The 13,846-nt window shown below is 53.5% G+C and overlaps 7 protein-coding genes across 7 annotated transcripts; 2 read left to right on the top strand and 5 right to left on the bottom strand.

Moving 5' to 3' along the window:
- Positions 1-494: 494 nt before the first annotated feature.
- Positions 495-1,522, bottom strand: LAESUDRAFT_742646 (uncharacterized protein). The gene is made up of 2 exons (XM_040911206.1): positions 1,443-1,522; positions 495-1,387 (listed from the first exon to the last, which is right to left on the bottom strand). Exons 1-2 carry the CDS (start codon positions 1,507-1,509, stop codon positions 654-656), a joined length of 801 nt encoding a protein of 266 aa, XP_040766029.1. The 5' UTR covers positions 1,510-1,522; the 3' UTR covers positions 495-653.
- A 336-nt stretch (positions 1,523-1,858) lies between these two features.
- Positions 1,859-3,558, top strand: LAESUDRAFT_697853 (CRAL/TRIO domain-containing protein). Its single transcript, XM_040906324.1, has 5 exons — positions 1,859-2,152; positions 2,210-2,339; positions 2,393-2,652; positions 2,722-2,796; positions 2,855-3,558. The coding sequence occupies exons 1-5, from the start codon at positions 2,031-2,033 to the stop codon at positions 3,084-3,086; spliced, it is 819 nt and encodes a 272-aa protein (XP_040766028.1). The 5' UTR covers positions 1,859-2,030; the 3' UTR covers positions 3,087-3,558.
- On the bottom strand, positions 2,966-6,226 carry LAESUDRAFT_697852 (uncharacterized protein). The gene is made up of 4 exons (XM_040906323.1): positions 5,626-6,226; positions 5,070-5,569; positions 4,323-5,008; positions 2,966-4,266 (listed from the first exon to the last, which is right to left on the bottom strand). The coding sequence occupies exons 1-4, from the start codon at positions 5,840-5,842 to the stop codon at positions 3,291-3,293; spliced, it is 2,379 nt and encodes a 792-aa protein (XP_040766027.1). The 5' UTR covers positions 5,843-6,226; the 3' UTR covers positions 2,966-3,290.
- A 1,009-nt stretch (positions 6,227-7,235) lies between these two features.
- LAESUDRAFT_811720 (cytochrome P450) lies at positions 7,236-9,486 on the top strand. The gene is made up of 12 exons (XM_040914342.1): positions 7,236-7,248; positions 7,316-7,374; positions 7,432-7,542; positions 7,597-7,731; positions 7,789-7,951; positions 8,011-8,094; positions 8,140-8,236; positions 8,315-8,441; positions 8,517-8,630; positions 8,697-8,871; positions 8,921-9,170; positions 9,235-9,486. Exons 3-12 carry the CDS (start codon positions 7,522-7,524, stop codon positions 9,404-9,406), a joined length of 1,338 nt encoding a protein of 445 aa, XP_040766026.1. The 5' UTR covers positions 7,236-7,248; positions 7,316-7,374; positions 7,432-7,521; the 3' UTR covers positions 9,407-9,486.
- Positions 9,487-10,194: 708 nt separating this feature from the next.
- On the bottom strand, positions 10,195-11,684 carry LAESUDRAFT_724306 (uncharacterized protein). Its single transcript, XM_040908584.1, has 15 exons — positions 11,667-11,684; positions 11,589-11,614; positions 11,508-11,533; positions 11,414-11,457; positions 11,332-11,356; positions 11,264-11,275; positions 11,182-11,197; positions 11,073-11,115; positions 10,919-11,019; positions 10,798-10,857; positions 10,711-10,738; positions 10,594-10,648; positions 10,514-10,538; positions 10,378-10,456; positions 10,195-10,318 (listed from the first exon to the last, which is right to left on the bottom strand). Exons 4-15 carry the CDS (start codon positions 11,453-11,455, stop codon positions 10,310-10,312), a joined length of 495 nt encoding a protein of 164 aa, XP_040766025.1. The 5' UTR covers positions 11,456-11,457; positions 11,508-11,533; positions 11,589-11,614; positions 11,667-11,684; the 3' UTR covers positions 10,195-10,309.
- A 555-nt stretch (positions 11,685-12,239) lies between these two features.
- On the bottom strand, positions 12,240-12,649 carry LAESUDRAFT_724305 (uncharacterized protein; the record flags this gene model as incomplete). Its single annotated transcript, XM_040908583.1, has 1 exon — positions 12,240-12,649. A coding segment is annotated over one exon (171 nt), but the record flags the coding sequence as incomplete, so codon positions are not given.
- Positions 12,399-13,116, bottom strand: LAESUDRAFT_724303 (uncharacterized protein). The gene has a single exon (XM_040908582.1). The coding sequence runs from the start codon at positions 13,064-13,066 to the stop codon at positions 12,737-12,739; it is 330 nt and encodes a 109-aa protein (XP_040766023.1). The 5' UTR covers positions 13,067-13,116; the 3' UTR covers positions 12,399-12,736.
- Between the last annotated feature and the right edge of the window lie 730 nt (positions 13,117-13,846).

Below are 13,846 nucleotides of genomic sequence, written 5' to 3'. Positions count from 1 at the left end.
CCCAACTTGACCTTGATCACCATGTATTCGCCTTCATATTGTCATCAAATCCTCACAGCCACACGTTTCTTGCTTATCCACTAACGGCCCGCTGGTCGTCATATCACTTTCGTCTCGATCCTCCTCGAAGCACGCGAACGCACGACGCTTTCATCGCGTTCGCACCTCACCGATCATGGCTATCGTTAACATAATTCACTCACAATCCATCCGAAACTGATCTCACAATGGTGCACATCACAATTCTGCACCATGGTTATATTCGGTTTCATGAACCGGTAGAAGTGCTAAGTCAGACATTATATAAGGTCACTGGGTTATATGCAGAGTATCTGTCCAATACATGTTTCACAAGTTTTGACAAGCTCAACACAATATGGCATTCACAAGCTAAGGTCAGTCAATGTGGAGGCATGCAGCCAATTCTGCATTCTTGAATGCCTTGCACAGTGTGGGCTGTGTGAGAGTAGCATGTAATGGTCTAGAAAATATACGTACATATGATCGTGATAAACGTCTGAGCAGCTATGATGTTTCGTTTTCATTTGGAATACATAGGCAATCACGGCGATGAGGAGATGCGCATAGTATCAGTGAGAAAATGTGCAGAACGATGTCTATCGCATTACTTAGCAAGGTACACCTGTGAGGCCTCAGACCCAGAACATGTGCCCTGACCCACTGATAAGGATGTTCCTCTTTCGAAACTGAATGGCCACACCCTCCTGCTTGATCATGGCCAGCTGGACTGGTGGACCCTCCACAGGTGGAACTGGCGCCACCCATTCAGGTGCCCGCTCCTTCAATGTCGCATAGTCGACCTCACGCCCCTCCCTCTTCAGCTTCTTTCGGTACATCACCGAAATACCCTCTCCCATCCTGGGGAGCTTCATCTCTGAGTACCGTTCATTGAACGAGAGGACCATGGTCTCGACGAGGCCCGCAAGCACTGCATACCGCACCGGGTCCGGGTCCTGTGGATCGGGCAAGTTCTCGAGCTTCCACTCTGGTCCAATGTGCGATAGGAAATATTGCGTCTCGTAACCCAACAGCGGACGATGCTTGCCTCCTGCACAGATCCATGCATGCATGCGGTAGAGCGAGCGGAGTGGCGTATCTCGCGCACGATACGGAGGGAAGTAGTGCAGCCTCAAGTCGTCAGAGTGGAGTTCATCAGCAAGCTCGGGATGCTGGAGAAACTCGAAAGATGAGTACAGTGGCTGCAAAGCAAAATGCCAAGGGTAGGGCCAGAGGAGTAAGAAGAAATTGTGGAACGGTCTGCGGGTGTGGTGGATGATGAGGACGAGGGAGCGCGGCCAATTAGGGTCATACATGTGTTCCTTGTTAAAACGGACTTCGTCGGTGTCGTTGGGTGTGGGGACAAGGGCTGAGAGCGACGGAGTTAGCTGCAGAAAGACACGGAACTAACCTATCATACTAACATGGTGCCCAGAGTAGCTTGAACAACCCAGCCAGGATAAAGTCGCATAGATATCTGGATACAGTCATGGTAGAGAAAGACCGTCTAAGCTTCGGAATAGAGATCGTAAGATGGAGATGAGATGAGTCGCGCTCACGTGTGATCATTGCGTTTCCGGGCAACAAAGATCAAATTTCGCTCATTCCCATGCCTGTCTCTCATCTTTCCATTCGATGGGCTATTGCTGGTATTTCTCTTACATTCTATGGCCACAACTTGCACAGCATGACAGGTATTTTTGCGTCGAGGACCTTGCACAATAGACTGAACAGTTCTGTTGTCTGCCAGGGGGGCGCTTCCCAGTGAACAAGGAAGGTCGACCGCCATTGGCACATATATACATGGAGGCGGTGCTCACGGGAAGCGAGCTGTCCATGTCAACGGTTGGACGAGGAGTTCTCGATAGATAGTTGATCATCAAGGCACGTCCCGAGGCTACATAGCTGACACTGCGCCCCTCGATACGAGCATAGCCGTCCAGCCATCCTCGCCCTTCTTGCCGCTCTTTGCCCTTCACCCTCCGTATCTCACTCACACAAGCTTTCCGTCAATGACCGTCTCGCAAGGCCCGGAAAGCCAAGAAGCTCTGGTCGCCCAGTTCCGTGAACGGCTGGTCCGGGATGGCCTAACGCACGAAGGGGATACTATGGCTCCGGACGACTTCACCCTCATGTACATATCATTCCGTATCATGTCCACCTACGCCAACTGATGCTCGTCGGCACGCAGGCGGTTCCTGCGCGCTCGCTCGTTTGATACAGAGGCAGCGACAACCATGTGGATCAAGTGCCAAGCCTGGCGAAAAAGCGTCGACGGTGTCGGCATCGACGAGATCTACAAGCAGATGGACCCATACGACGTGAGCACACAGCTTTCGCTGCTCGTAACAGCTCGCTAACGGATGCACACCAGTTTCCAGAACGTAGGGAAGTCTTCGAGTACTGGCCGATGTGGTTCCACAAGACGGACAAGGCCGGGCGTCCCGTGAACATCCAGCACTACGGCGGCGTGAACATGTCCGAGCTCTACAAGCAAATCACTCCGGAGCGTTTCTGGCATTACATGCTCGCGACAGCGGAGAGCATACCGAGGGACATACTCCCTGCTGCATCGCGGAAGGTGGGTAGACAGGTTGACGGGACGTTCCTCATTGTGGATCTCAAGGGGTTCAGGTGAGTAATCTCGTCATGGCTGATGCTCTATCTGCTGGGCAGTGCAGAAATAGTGATTGTCGATCGCAGCCTGAGCCAGTTCTGGCAAATGAAAGACATTGCACGCGATGCCTTCCAAATGTCACAAGATAACTTCCCTGAAGTGTGCGCACCTTATCCTCCTCCGACTCTCTCCTCTGCTAACACTCCACTTCTCCTAAAGCTCATCAAAGTTTTACATCATCAATGCGCCCTCATCCTTTACCATCATCTGGTCCTTCGTCAAGCGCTGGCTCTCAAAGAACACCGTCGACAAGATGGATATCCTCGGATCGGAATACCACCCCGTACTTCTCGAGCACATCGATGCCGAGAGCCTGCCTGCCAGTCTCGGCGGTAAGTGCGAATGTAAGGACGTTGGCGGGTGCAAATGGATTCAGATCGACCGTGAATAATGTAGGGGACGGCATATATCTTACTCAATTTCGCTTTGGGGACTCTGTAGGCTATGTAGATGGACCGCATACGGTGTAATATGAATGATATGACATTGTTCAACGAGCTGACACAAATACAAAAACGGTATCATACATTTTGCGGACTATACTGTACAATCGCAAACCCTCTCAAGTTCTCTCCCAAAGCAAACCCGACCGAGCTCACGCGACATTGAATGCTGCGCTCTGCCATCCCTCCCTACTCTCCTCTTCCTCGATCTTCGTGCTCACCGCATCCTTAAAGCTCTTGACTTTCTGCACCTTCTGTTTCGCCGTCTCCTTCACTTGCTGCACGACGCCCTTCGCCTGCGCCGCTTTCTGACCGATGTCCTGTGGCTCTGCCATACTTTCGGAAAACGTGCCCTTCGGCCCACGCTTCTCGCCCGACAGTACCTGTGGCTCCGCTCCCATGGCGAACTTTGAGTCTTTGTCCTGCTTGATCACGCCGGTGCCCGTTGCAGTCCACTCACTGAGCAGGGAACGCCTGCCCTTTTGCAGATGCCCAAGTTCACTCCAGAAGCCCGCGACGAGACTCGCGCCGCGCCCGAGGCCAGCGTCGCCAAACACCTCTGCACGACGACCGACATCCCACATGAGCCCATCGACCCAGTCGATCGACGCACGAATCTGCTGCTCGAGGACTGTGCGAAGTGTATCGCGGAACCGCGAGAGCATGGCGGGCTTGAAGACGGAGACAAGGATCGGATGGTTACTCTCTTTGATCGTGAGCTCGACCTGCTCAGAGACCCGTGCTTCGACGCGTTGGATCTCGAGAAATCGATTATGTTGTTGACGCTCCTTCAGACCCTCGGGAGAGTTGGGAATGGAGCGGATCACAACGTCGACGTCGATTCCCTGAGGCGGGAGAATGAATTCCAGCAATCCAGTGTACTCTGCAGGGCCGACCGAGGTAGTCTTGTCATTGTAGTAGAACGAGACTTCGCGCAGAGAAAGCTGAAGAGCCTGGACATACACGCGAGTGAGGGAGCCGACAGAAGTGCTGGCCTGACCGCTCGATGGTGCCTGGATGTCGATGTCGGTGATGTTACGAATGTATGCATGCCCAGGAAGAAGGTTGAACGACGAAATGTCGAGATCCTCGAGAACAAATTCGACCTCATTGTCCGCATACTCGGTTCTGCGAGGCTCGTTTCAGCACAAACTTGCAATGAGGGATTAATGAAACGATATTACCTTGGGATGGGGATATCCTTGAGCATACCGACGGCTTTGGGCAAGTAAACGTTGAAGAGGTCCTGCCAGAACCACGGCGCATTGTCCATGGTCGCCTGGAGGCCAGCACTCCCCGCAACAAGAAGACTGTCCTCGATGTCCTCACCGAGTTTCGCATGCGCGCGCTTGACCCGCTTCAGCTCCTTGTCCTGATCGATTGCGCTCTGGAACACGTTCGCCTCCTCCTTGAGTCTTCTGATGTCCTCCTTCCACTTCCTTCCCTGTTCTGTGTCCGTGTCGAGGAGCTCCTTCCACTCTTCCCGGAGCTGCTCCTGAGTCTCTTTCGCCTCATCGCTACGCACGTGGCCTGGTTCGTCTATACACTTGCGCAGGTGCGCGAGAAAGTCGTCGCACCATTTGCGGAGCTCCTCGTCTTTCTGAATGTCGACGCCGCATACACGGACCGTGCCGAACAAGTCATCGAGGCTCTCGCCGCCGGCGAGACGCTCGAGGACCGTGCGGAGGCCGCGGATGCCATTGACGAGGTGCTTCTCGGGTGTAGGATCGTCGATAAAGGTGTCAAGGGAGGTCGAACGGTTGACATCACCAGCCGAATCAAGTGAACGATGCACCCACTTGTGTATGATGTCGAAAAGAGTATTAATTGCGGAGTGATACTCTTCATCGTCTTGTGCACGGTCACAGATCTGAGACATATGCGCATATAGTTAGCCAAGGCGCATATAACAACTGCAAGATGTCACAAACTTTGTAGAACGCGTCCTGGAGCCTCGTGCTGGCGCGGTTCGTAACGTCTTGCGCAGTCGCAATCGCGACCTGGCCGGCACCGATTGCCTTCGAGCCGGCCTTCTTCGTCGAGTCCATAGTCTTCTCGAACTTGGCGCGTGCATCAGTCTGGTCGGCCACATCGCCCGCCTTGTGCTTCTTGAACCCGAGCTCATTGCGCTCGCCCTCCTGCACCTCACTATCGATCTCGCGCAGAGACTCGGCGGTCGCACCAGCACCCTGGGCAACATACTCAGCGGCGTCGGCGAGTGCGAGGCGCATGAACGAAGCAAAGTCATGAAAGACGGAGCGTCCTTCCTGGGAAATATTCTCCCATATGAGGGATGTGAGTTTGCGGATGGCGCGTGCAATAGCGAGTGAATCTTGGTGTGCCTGGTCGGAGTCAACATCCATAACAGACGAAGAGGAGGAGATATCGGCCTCGGATAGATGCCATAGCGACTCCTGAATGAGGTTGTCGCCTGCGCGAAACATCATCAGCATGGGTGTTCGCGCACGTATACGCGCATACGCTCACCGTTCTTGCTCTCCGCTAGCTGCTTGTACGCGATCAGCAATTCGCGAACATCATTCTGGAGAACTTTTCCTCGCTCGCTGAGCTCGCCTCCATCCGCGGTGGGGTGCGCATTTAGGACCGCCGAGTTGAGGAAGACATCGAATGCCTGGCTGAGCTGCTCAGAGGTAGGCATCTTGCCGGCATTGAGGGCGGCGACAACGGCAGCGGTTTTGTCCATTGTGAATTCGAAGCGTTAATGGTAGTGAGAATAGTCGTCAAGGTCGTAGCAGAAAGAAAATAGTGGAGGATGGGGGAGCGGAAGGGAGACGATTATATACCCGCCACTGCAAGATGTGCGGACGCACCACATGACGCAAGTGTAGCGGGAGGGGCTGTTACGCCGTCGACGACGTAGAGCCAAGTCCGCCTTCTGTCATGACCCGCACCACTAAGAATCCACCTTGCCCTGGACCAATGCTCCCCGCTCCGCCCGTCGTGCATCCATTTCTGGTAAATGACTAATATATGCGCTGCCCATCCAGTCTTTTCATGAGCTCCTTCTTCGGCAAAAAATATTGTGTTTGACGCATATATTCAGTGCTCAGCAGAGGTAAATTCGGCGAAAAGAGGTCGAAGACAGGAGGAGCGGTTAGCGATGACTTCAGGCAACTCGATCTGACGCGTTACGTCACGGTCACGAGAACCTTGCCGCCTGTGACTGTGGCGCGGACCATTTATGTACGCTCTGTACACCTTTCCACGTCTGGGGCGATAATTAGAGGCTGCTGGATACCTCAAAGACGTTGGCCAGATGAATCGTTAGATATGGTCATTCATCTCACGTTCGACGCAGCTACAATGGAACCAAGACGTTCGATACCACAAATGATATGTTCGGCATAGCTCGCACTCCCTCATACCTATGGAGTAGGCCCTTCATCTCTGCAGTAGATGCCCGAGTGCTGCGAACCTTCCAGGTCGCGAATTCACTTGCCGTGAGCGATCATTGTGTTCAGTCATATCAACCCAGGAACTCATGATGAACCGTGTCTTCCCCAAAACCATGACAGTCTTTGTGACACAATGGTCCGGGCTTCCTCGACTGGCTTCATCCCTTTCGTGCTGCTGACATTTTTGAACCAGCTACTACATTCGGAGCATATGGGGCCGTGAGTAAGCACCCATTTCGAACTGTGAGAGTAGTGTTTAAAAGCCATAAGAGGTGGGCATTGACCGGGTAACAGACCTGCATTGACGTTCATGTATTCATGCCCTGTGTGTATAGCTGACGTTTCGTGCCGCCCGCTAGAATGGCATGCTGCAGTAATGTATGGGATTGACGGAAGGAGAGGAACGGACCGCATGAGCGCTCGTGTTGCGCATACTGACCGTGAACGTCGGCGTGACACAAACATCTACGACGGTGCGTGATGGGCTGCTCGACACCTGGATGAAATTGAGATGCTCAGTACGCAGGCTGGAGAGTTCGGAAGGAGGTACCAAGGCTGCACCGTTCAGGCTGCGGCAGTGCCACACACGCGTCGAGTCACGTGAGCGCGAAAGACGGCTCTGCATATGACAATCTTGTTGCCAGTTGGATCGGTGGTCTTCGCTTGGATACTTAAAGCGAACCAGCTTGACGCCGTACGTCTCCCCATCTATCACCCGCACTTCGCTCTCATGGCAGACTTGGGTGCGGTCCTCTATGCAGTTCTAGGATTGCCGGTTCTGTATGCTGTCTTGTTGCTCGTGCGAGGTGGAAAAGGATCCGTACGTATACTTCATCGTCATGTTACAGGTCAGTCGTCACTCATCGCTCACGAGCAGCTCGCAGGCGTGCCGACGGTGGGAGGCCCATCATGGCCGCTCCTCTCATATATCGGCGCATTCAACTACGTAGCGCACGCCGCGGACATCATGTCCGAGGGTTACAGAAAGGCACCGACTCCCCCTTCTCATCCCTATTCACTGTTTGACGGCCCCGATGCATAGTACAAGGACAATGGCGGAACGTACAAATTTGCCGAGTTCCACCACTGGACGGTCATGCTCTGCGATCCCGCGCTCATCGAGGAGGTCCGCCGCGCGCCCGAGGGCCAGCTCTCCCAGATAGAGTCCAGTGCTGAGGTGAGTCATCGCATCTGCACCAGGCGTGCGCATATACCTGATTTGATGCTCCCGTAGCTCATGCAAGTCGACTACACTCTGGGCCCGAACATCCACGAGAACCCGTACCACCTCGACCTCCTCCGCTCGAATCTCACGCGAAACCTGACCCGTTTATTTCCTGAGCTGCTTGATGAGATTGTTGTTGCGTTCGGCGATGCGGTCCGTGCGGATGGTGAAGGTGCGGCAGATCCCGCTTGCAATCGTGCATTTGTGCTCTGACCGGTGCATCTCCCGCAGAGTGGACCAAGGTGCCGGCCATGGATACCATGCTGGAGATTGTCTGCAGGACCATCAACCGCGTCGTCGTGGGGCTGCCAACTTGTGCGTTCGTTTGAAATCACCATCTCAAAGCCTGACCGTGCACAGGTCGAAATTCGGACTTTTGCGACCTCAACAAAACCTTCACGATTGACACGTTCACCGGCGCGATGATCATATCGCTCTTCCCCGAGTTCCTAAAGCCGTGAGCGCACGTTCGCTTGCTTTGGCATCCCCCGAAGGCGGATTCACGTTAAACGTGCTAACGTGCCCGCACCTGCAGACTCGCAGCCAAGTACCTGACGAATGTCCCCGCGAGCGTGGACCGGGGCATCCGCCACCTCGAGCCCATCATCACGGAGCGCTTCCACGAAGAGCAGACCCTCGGCGACGGTTGGACAGACAAGCCGGTACGTTCGACGCAGTCGACAGCCTCTCAGGCGTGATCGTTGATGGGTGTCTGGGCTGGTACGTTGGGGCGACAGAACGACATGCTGCAGTGGTGCATCGACACGGCGCAAGGCGAGGAGCGCACAGTGCGCGCGCTCACGCTGCGCATTCTCGTGTTGAATGCCGCGGCGGTACATACATCTACGATGGTGCGTCATGCGAGGCTTGAGATGCGTCTCAGAGGACTGACGTTGTCGTCTGTGCGGTGAGCGCAGTGCGTGACACATGCCTTGTTCTACCTCGCGGCACGCCCGCAATATGTCGCGCCCCTGCGGGCGGAGGTCGAGTCGGTCCTGCAGCAGGACGGGTGGACCAAGGAGTCGATCGGCAAGATGCGCAGGCTGGAGAGTTTCTTGAAGGAGGTGTTGCGGCTCACCGGCATCGGCTCGAGTATGTCACTTTGTCTTACGTGTGCCTTTGGGAGCTGACTCGCTCGCAGGGGCGATGCACCGGAAGGTCATGGAGGACTTTCGGTTCTCGAATGGGCTTGTCATACCTGCAGGGAATTATCTTGCTGTGCCGACGGCCGCAGTCCACCACGATGAGGCCATATACGAGGACCCGGACGAGTTCAAGCCTTGGCGTTTCTACGACGCATCGTCGACGGCGGATGAGGGCGAGGGATCGCCCGATTACCTCGCTACGACGTCGCCGCAGTATATGCTTTTCGGGCATGGTAAGCAGGCGTGGTGAGTTTTGCTTCGAGAGTCTTCGATCGAAATTGATCGTTCCTTTTTTTCTTTCTGGACCCAGTCCAGGGAGGTTCCTCGCCGTGAGCGAGCTCAAGACGATATTGGCGCATGTTTTGATGACGTATGATGTCAGGATGGAGGATGAGGGCGTGGTTCCGCCGACGAAATGTTTCGCGACCGCGCTTATGCCGAATGCAACGGCGGCGGTACTGTTTCGGAAGAGGCAGGCGTAGTCTGCTTGCAGGTGTCGAGCCTTGTTGTGTTGTTATGCTGCACGTTGGTTGTCTTGTCTTTGCAATAAGTTCTCGTTATGGCGGAGAATGCAAGATGAAGTGCACATGAATACCTAAGCGGCTTTCGTGGCCTATTCCGTTGCTGATGTAAGACGCACGCTTGATGCAAGCGAGACAGCGGCCATCGGCTACTTCGAATGGGGGCGAGTTTTTGGATGCTTTCTACGAGAATCGGCGGCTTAGCTTGCTTTGACGGATCCACCCTTGAGGATGTGGCGTTCAACCCAGTGATCGATGCGCGAAATGTGGCCGGTGCGTGATAATATAATGCTCGCCGGACACGAACGTGGGGCATTTGCAAGCGAGTTGCGTTGACCTGCGGCACGTTCTTCATAGATAATCGCTGCATAACGGTTCGTGCATGTAGAACAGATGTCGCGCGCCACCAAATGACTCTGTGCGTCACGCAATTGTACTCGCGAAGGGACGGTGTGCGGAGGAAGAACGTAGACGCGCCCGAAGCGAGTATCGGTGTTTTTGACGAGCAGTACTCTTAGTCACCGTTTGAGCCATTTATAAGACAGATGAGATCTATTCTTGCTCATCTTCATGCGAAAACGCGCTGAATGTTGCTTGACTCATGTCAATTAGATGCTTGCTGTGAACAATATACGGAAGTCAATGCCGTCTTATCAGTATCGGTGCTCATAATTCTTATGAACCTTGTCAGTCGCAACTAGATTATGCCACAATCAATGATTTGCTCGTCTATGCCAGAGAATCTACTCGTTCATACAAACAAAAATCAACCTAACAGCCCGAGTCATAAGTATGCAGCACCACAACACACAGTGCCGTCGTAGAACTTCGGTCAACAAATATCAACATTCCTCGATTGGACCGCTACAGCGGCTTGATGATGCCCGGAACATCGTCAACCGAAATGCATAGTGTTAATCTTCTGTGCTCACTGAAATGTGGATGCTGTGGCATCGTATTCGCTGAGCGGATCCGTTCTTCTTTTCGCGCAAATGCCCGCGCGCATTCAGCCTGTAAGATGGATAATGTCAGACCAAAACTCATATGTACAGGCGGAAGTGCACGTACACAGCAAGTACTGAATTGACGTAAACTAGTTCGGAAGATGATATCAATATGTATGAACAGTCAAAAAGCAGTATTCGCACCCGTGCTCAGGGGAAAGTAGAATATCTGGTCCACCTCCGTGTCAGTGGATGCAGTCTAATTCCGTAAATCAGTAGTCGAGCCTTCCGAGATAAAATACGCCGTTGGAAACCACTCACCAACCCAAGTTGCAGGATCTGCAGCACGCTTCATCAGCAATCAGACTTAACTGTCTCATACACTTATTATACAGTGAACTAACGCACGTCAGCACGATTCCACGGTTGATCGCATAGCTGATCAGTTTCGCAACGATGGCTTGCGTTCTGAGCACAAACACGTTTTTGTCAAAAGCCACAGGAAACAGACTGGCACGCTTGTTCTCACGCTCGAAATCCCGTTGTGGCCTCGCGCAGCACGAGACACATCGAAGTCGCGATACAAATGTCCGTCGCGGATGCAAACGCGGCTTGCACGCGACCTGGAGACTGTACGAAGGGCGTCAGGAAGGGCACAGGCGATGAATGCAAGGGAGCCGTACTAGCACATGCATCACGTCGGAGGCGAGGTCACCGCTCCCATACCTGCTCATTCAAGTTAGCACGGGCATGGACGGGAGCATAGATAAAAAAAAAACCCGTGATACAGACACCATGTAGACCACTCCTGTGCACAGCGAATGTGAGGAGCACGATGAGACGCGCAATGATATAACCGAAAGCGTCCACGTACCCCAACTTCCAGCTGAATGCAAACCAGTAAGAATGCCATTTCACATAACATTTGCTCGAAGAACGCACCGTATGACGTGAGAGCGAGAACCAGCTGTGTCATAATGTCAGCACCTCGTTAGGCTTGGCTGCGAATACGAAGGTTTCTCACACCAGTAACGCCAAGCGGAAGTTGATAGCGCTTGTTCGCCATCACTGTATCGCACGATAAGTGACCATGTTGCCCAATCGGATTAGACACCCACTTGTCCAGATATTGTAGATGTAGAAGCTAAGAGAGATGATAAATAGGCATATATTCACGTTGCATAATATCGGCAGCGTACCTTTGCACAACAAATACTGTAGTGGCCTTAAAATCAAAGTTAGCATGCCTGCTTCGCCCACATGCAATACGCACTCACAGCGAGAGCATGTTCCGCCTGGCACAATGATAATGTCAGCCGCACTTAGCCCTCCATACAGTGCGGATGGCGGACGTACACCATATGTCCTAGCGGTCGCAAAGAACGTTCAACGAAGCACCACATCATGACAGGCATGTTGGAATATCAAGCCTAGCTATACTTAAGTCTGGACTTATCAGCTGGTATTTCTTTTTATGTACTTATCGGGAATTAGCGCCCGTAAGACTTTTCACCCGCTTCGCTCATTCTGCGGGCTTCAGTCCTTCTATCATCAAGGAGCTGAAGCCTGTGAGTACCGATACTGTCCTGCATGAATGCAGCTTACATACTAATGTATCGTAGTTGACTCTAGGTACATACTACTAATACAGTCCTTCTATCATCAAGGAGCTCAAGCCTTTGACTCTAACGTGTGTCCTCCCGTCCACTCCTTTTCCATCCGTTTACAGGTTATGAGCCCCGTGGAGCCATCTTCTAGAGAGCGGGTGACTCCCGAACTCCTGGCCGCACAGCGGGCTGGCTGGAAAAGTCAACACAAACTGATCACTATTGACCAAGAGGCACTCACCGCAATCGACGAGAACCACCACTACGCTGTTCCTGCTGGGGACCATGATGCTGACTGGTGAGTGATCCAGTTGGCAGGTCAAGGGCTGGGAGCTGGGGCAGGTCGCCGAGGTGTGAAGGCTGCAGGGCAGCTGAGGGACAGGTGCGACCAGGCAGAGGTGAGATCAGGAGGTCGAGGGCAGGAGGGTGAGGGCCAGAGGGTTGACCGCGGGGCACCACTGCAGTGATACAAGACACCAGGTGCAGGGGGTGGGCATTGCGTGAGGCGGGCCTACCAGCGAGGTGAGGGTGGAGCAGGGCGTCAAAGGGCGGGCCGAGCGAATGCCGAGTGAGACAGGCCGGCAGTCTGACAAAGCGGCACAGCCACAGCACACGGAGCGCCGAAGAAAAGCCGAGCGAGGCGCTTGCACGGAGCGTGCACGGAACGGAGACCGAGACCCAAATCCAAGGGGTGTCGGAACTGGCGTGCAGATTGAGCGAGCGACGAGCGCGTGGGGGCGCTATAGGAAGTCACCAAAAATGGGCACGTACGGGATGCGTATAGTACGGAGACCGGGACCCAAGATCAGAGGGCGCCGGGATTGGCGTACGGACTGAGGCGGGCAGGGAAGCACATGGAACGGAGACCGGCATCCCTGGGGACAGGGAGTGTGGTACAGGCATGTGGCCCACAATGGGATTGACACAGCAGTGGCTAGGTCGAGGGGGCGTGTTGGAATCTGGGCACGGAGCACAGATGTGAGAGGCCCCAGTGCGACCTGCACCACTGGCGTGGGAGAGTAGTAGCACGCATGTATATAATAGGGTGCAGCTACAATGGGACGGGCCATCGGTTTGGCCCCGTGGAGCCATCATCTAGAGAGTGGGCGACTCCCGAACTCCTGGCCGTGCAGCGGACTGGCTGGGAAACTCAACACAATCTAGTCCCACATCGTCAGTACGATAGCTCGTATGTTACCATAGGATCATGATGTTGGAATATCAAGCCTAAGTATTGACTTACATTCTCATCTATCAGTTGGTATTTCCCTTTACATACTTATCGGGCATTAGCGCCCGTAAGACTTTTCACCCGCTTCGCTCATTCTGCGGGCTTCAGTCCTTCTATCATCAAAGAACTGAAGCCTGTGAGTACTGATACTGCCCTGCATGAATGCAGCTTACATACTGATGTATCGTAGTTGACTCTAGGTACATACTAATATTAGTCCTTCTATCATCAAGGAACTGAAGCCTTTGACTCTAGCGTGTGTCCACCCGTCCACTCCTTTTCCATCCGTTTACAGGTTATGAGCCCTGCCAACCACTACAAGATGTTGCTCAGCAATCATGAATCATCAGTCAGAATCCCCCGCCTCATGGAAGATGGATTGAACTGGGTGCTCTATAAGAAGCAACTCAGGTCTGCCGTGACGGCAAAGACGCTGGTGTAATATCTCGATGGCCGTGACAAGGAGCCTACTGCACCCACAGCTCCAGGGATGGATTCCGATGCAGACGAGGCATATGCAGATGCATACGACACATGGGCAGCCAGACAAAACGCTTCTGTACCAGATGCTACTGGAAATGCTCAAACTCCAGATTATTCTTGAGAAGGTATTCGGAGC

Source organism: Laetiporus sulphureus (genome assembly GCF_001632365.1).
Source record: "Laetiporus sulphureus 93-53 unplaced genomic scaffold LAESUscaffold_12, whole genome shotgun sequence".
NCBI lineage: Eukaryota > Fungi > Basidiomycota > Agaricomycetes > Polyporales > Laetiporaceae > Laetiporus > Laetiporus sulphureus.
The sequence above is the reverse complement of the archived record's forward strand: the minus strand, read 5'-3'. Positions and strand labels throughout refer to the sequence as shown.

What these genes read in the sequence shown, in the direction of transcription:
- LAESUDRAFT_697853 (XM_040906324.1), top strand. Translation starts at nt 2,031, where the DNA reads ATGACCGTCTCGCAAGGCCCGGAAAGCCAAGAAGCTCTGGTCGCCCAG. An exon ending in AGCAGATGGACCCATACGAC is followed by an intron (nt 2,340 to 2,392) that starts GTGAGCACACAG and finishes GATGCACACCAG; the next exon opens with TTTCCAGAACGTAGGGAAGT. An exon ending in CAAGATAACTTCCCTGAAGT is followed by an intron (nt 2,797 to 2,854) that starts GTGCGCACCTTA and finishes CTTCTCCTAAAG; the next exon opens with CTCATCAAAGTTTTACATCA.
- LAESUDRAFT_742646 (XM_040911206.1), bottom strand. Translation starts at nt 1,509, where the DNA reads ATGACTGTATCCAGATATCTATGCGACTTTATCCTGGCTGGGTTGTTC. An exon ending in CAAGCTACTCTGGGCACCAT is followed by an intron (nt 1,388 to 1,442) that starts GTTAGTATGATA and finishes CGTCGCTCTCAG; the next exon opens with CCCTTGTCCCCACACCCAAC.
- LAESUDRAFT_811720 (XM_040914342.1), top strand. Translation starts at nt 7,522, where the DNA reads ATGTCCGAGGGTTACAGAAAG. An exon ending in TGTCCGAGGGTTACAGAAAG is followed by an intron (nt 7,543 to 7,596) that starts GCACCGACTCCC and finishes CCCGATGCATAG; the next exon opens with TACAAGGACAATGGCGGAAC. An exon ending in GGGCATGGTAAGCAGGCGTG is followed by an intron (nt 9,171 to 9,234) that starts GTGAGTTTTGCT and finishes TTCTGGACCCAG; the next exon opens with TCCAGGGAGGTTCCTCGCCG.
- LAESUDRAFT_724306 (XM_040908584.1), bottom strand. Translation starts at nt 11,455, where the DNA reads ATGGCGAACAAGCGCTATCAACTTCCGCTTGGCGTTACTGGT. An exon ending in AACCGTGGAATCGTGCTGAC is followed by an intron (nt 10,739 to 10,797) that starts GTGCGTTAGTTC and finishes TTGCTGATGAAG; the next exon opens with CGTGCTGCAGATCCTGCAAC. An exon ending in AGATCCTGCAACTTGGGTTG is followed by an intron (nt 10,649 to 10,710) that starts GTGAGTGGTTTC and finishes TTACGGAATTAG; the next exon opens with ACTGCATCCACTGACACGGA.
- LAESUDRAFT_724303 (XM_040908582.1), bottom strand. Translation starts at nt 13,066, where the DNA reads ATGGCCCGTCCCATTGTAGCTGCACCCTATTATATACATGCGTGCTAC.
- LAESUDRAFT_697852 (XM_040906323.1), bottom strand. Translation starts at nt 5,842, where the DNA reads ATGGACAAAACCGCTGCCGTTGTCGCCGCCCTCAATGCCGGCAAGATG. An exon ending in GCTAGCGGAGAGCAAGAACG is followed by an intron (nt 5,570 to 5,625) that starts GTGAGCGTATGC and finishes TGTTTCGCGCAG; the next exon opens with GCGACAACCTCATTCAGGAG. An exon ending in AAGGATATCCCCATCCCAAG is followed by an intron (nt 4,267 to 4,322) that starts GTAATATCGTTT and finishes CGAGCCTCGCAG; the next exon opens with AACCGAGTATGCGGACAATG.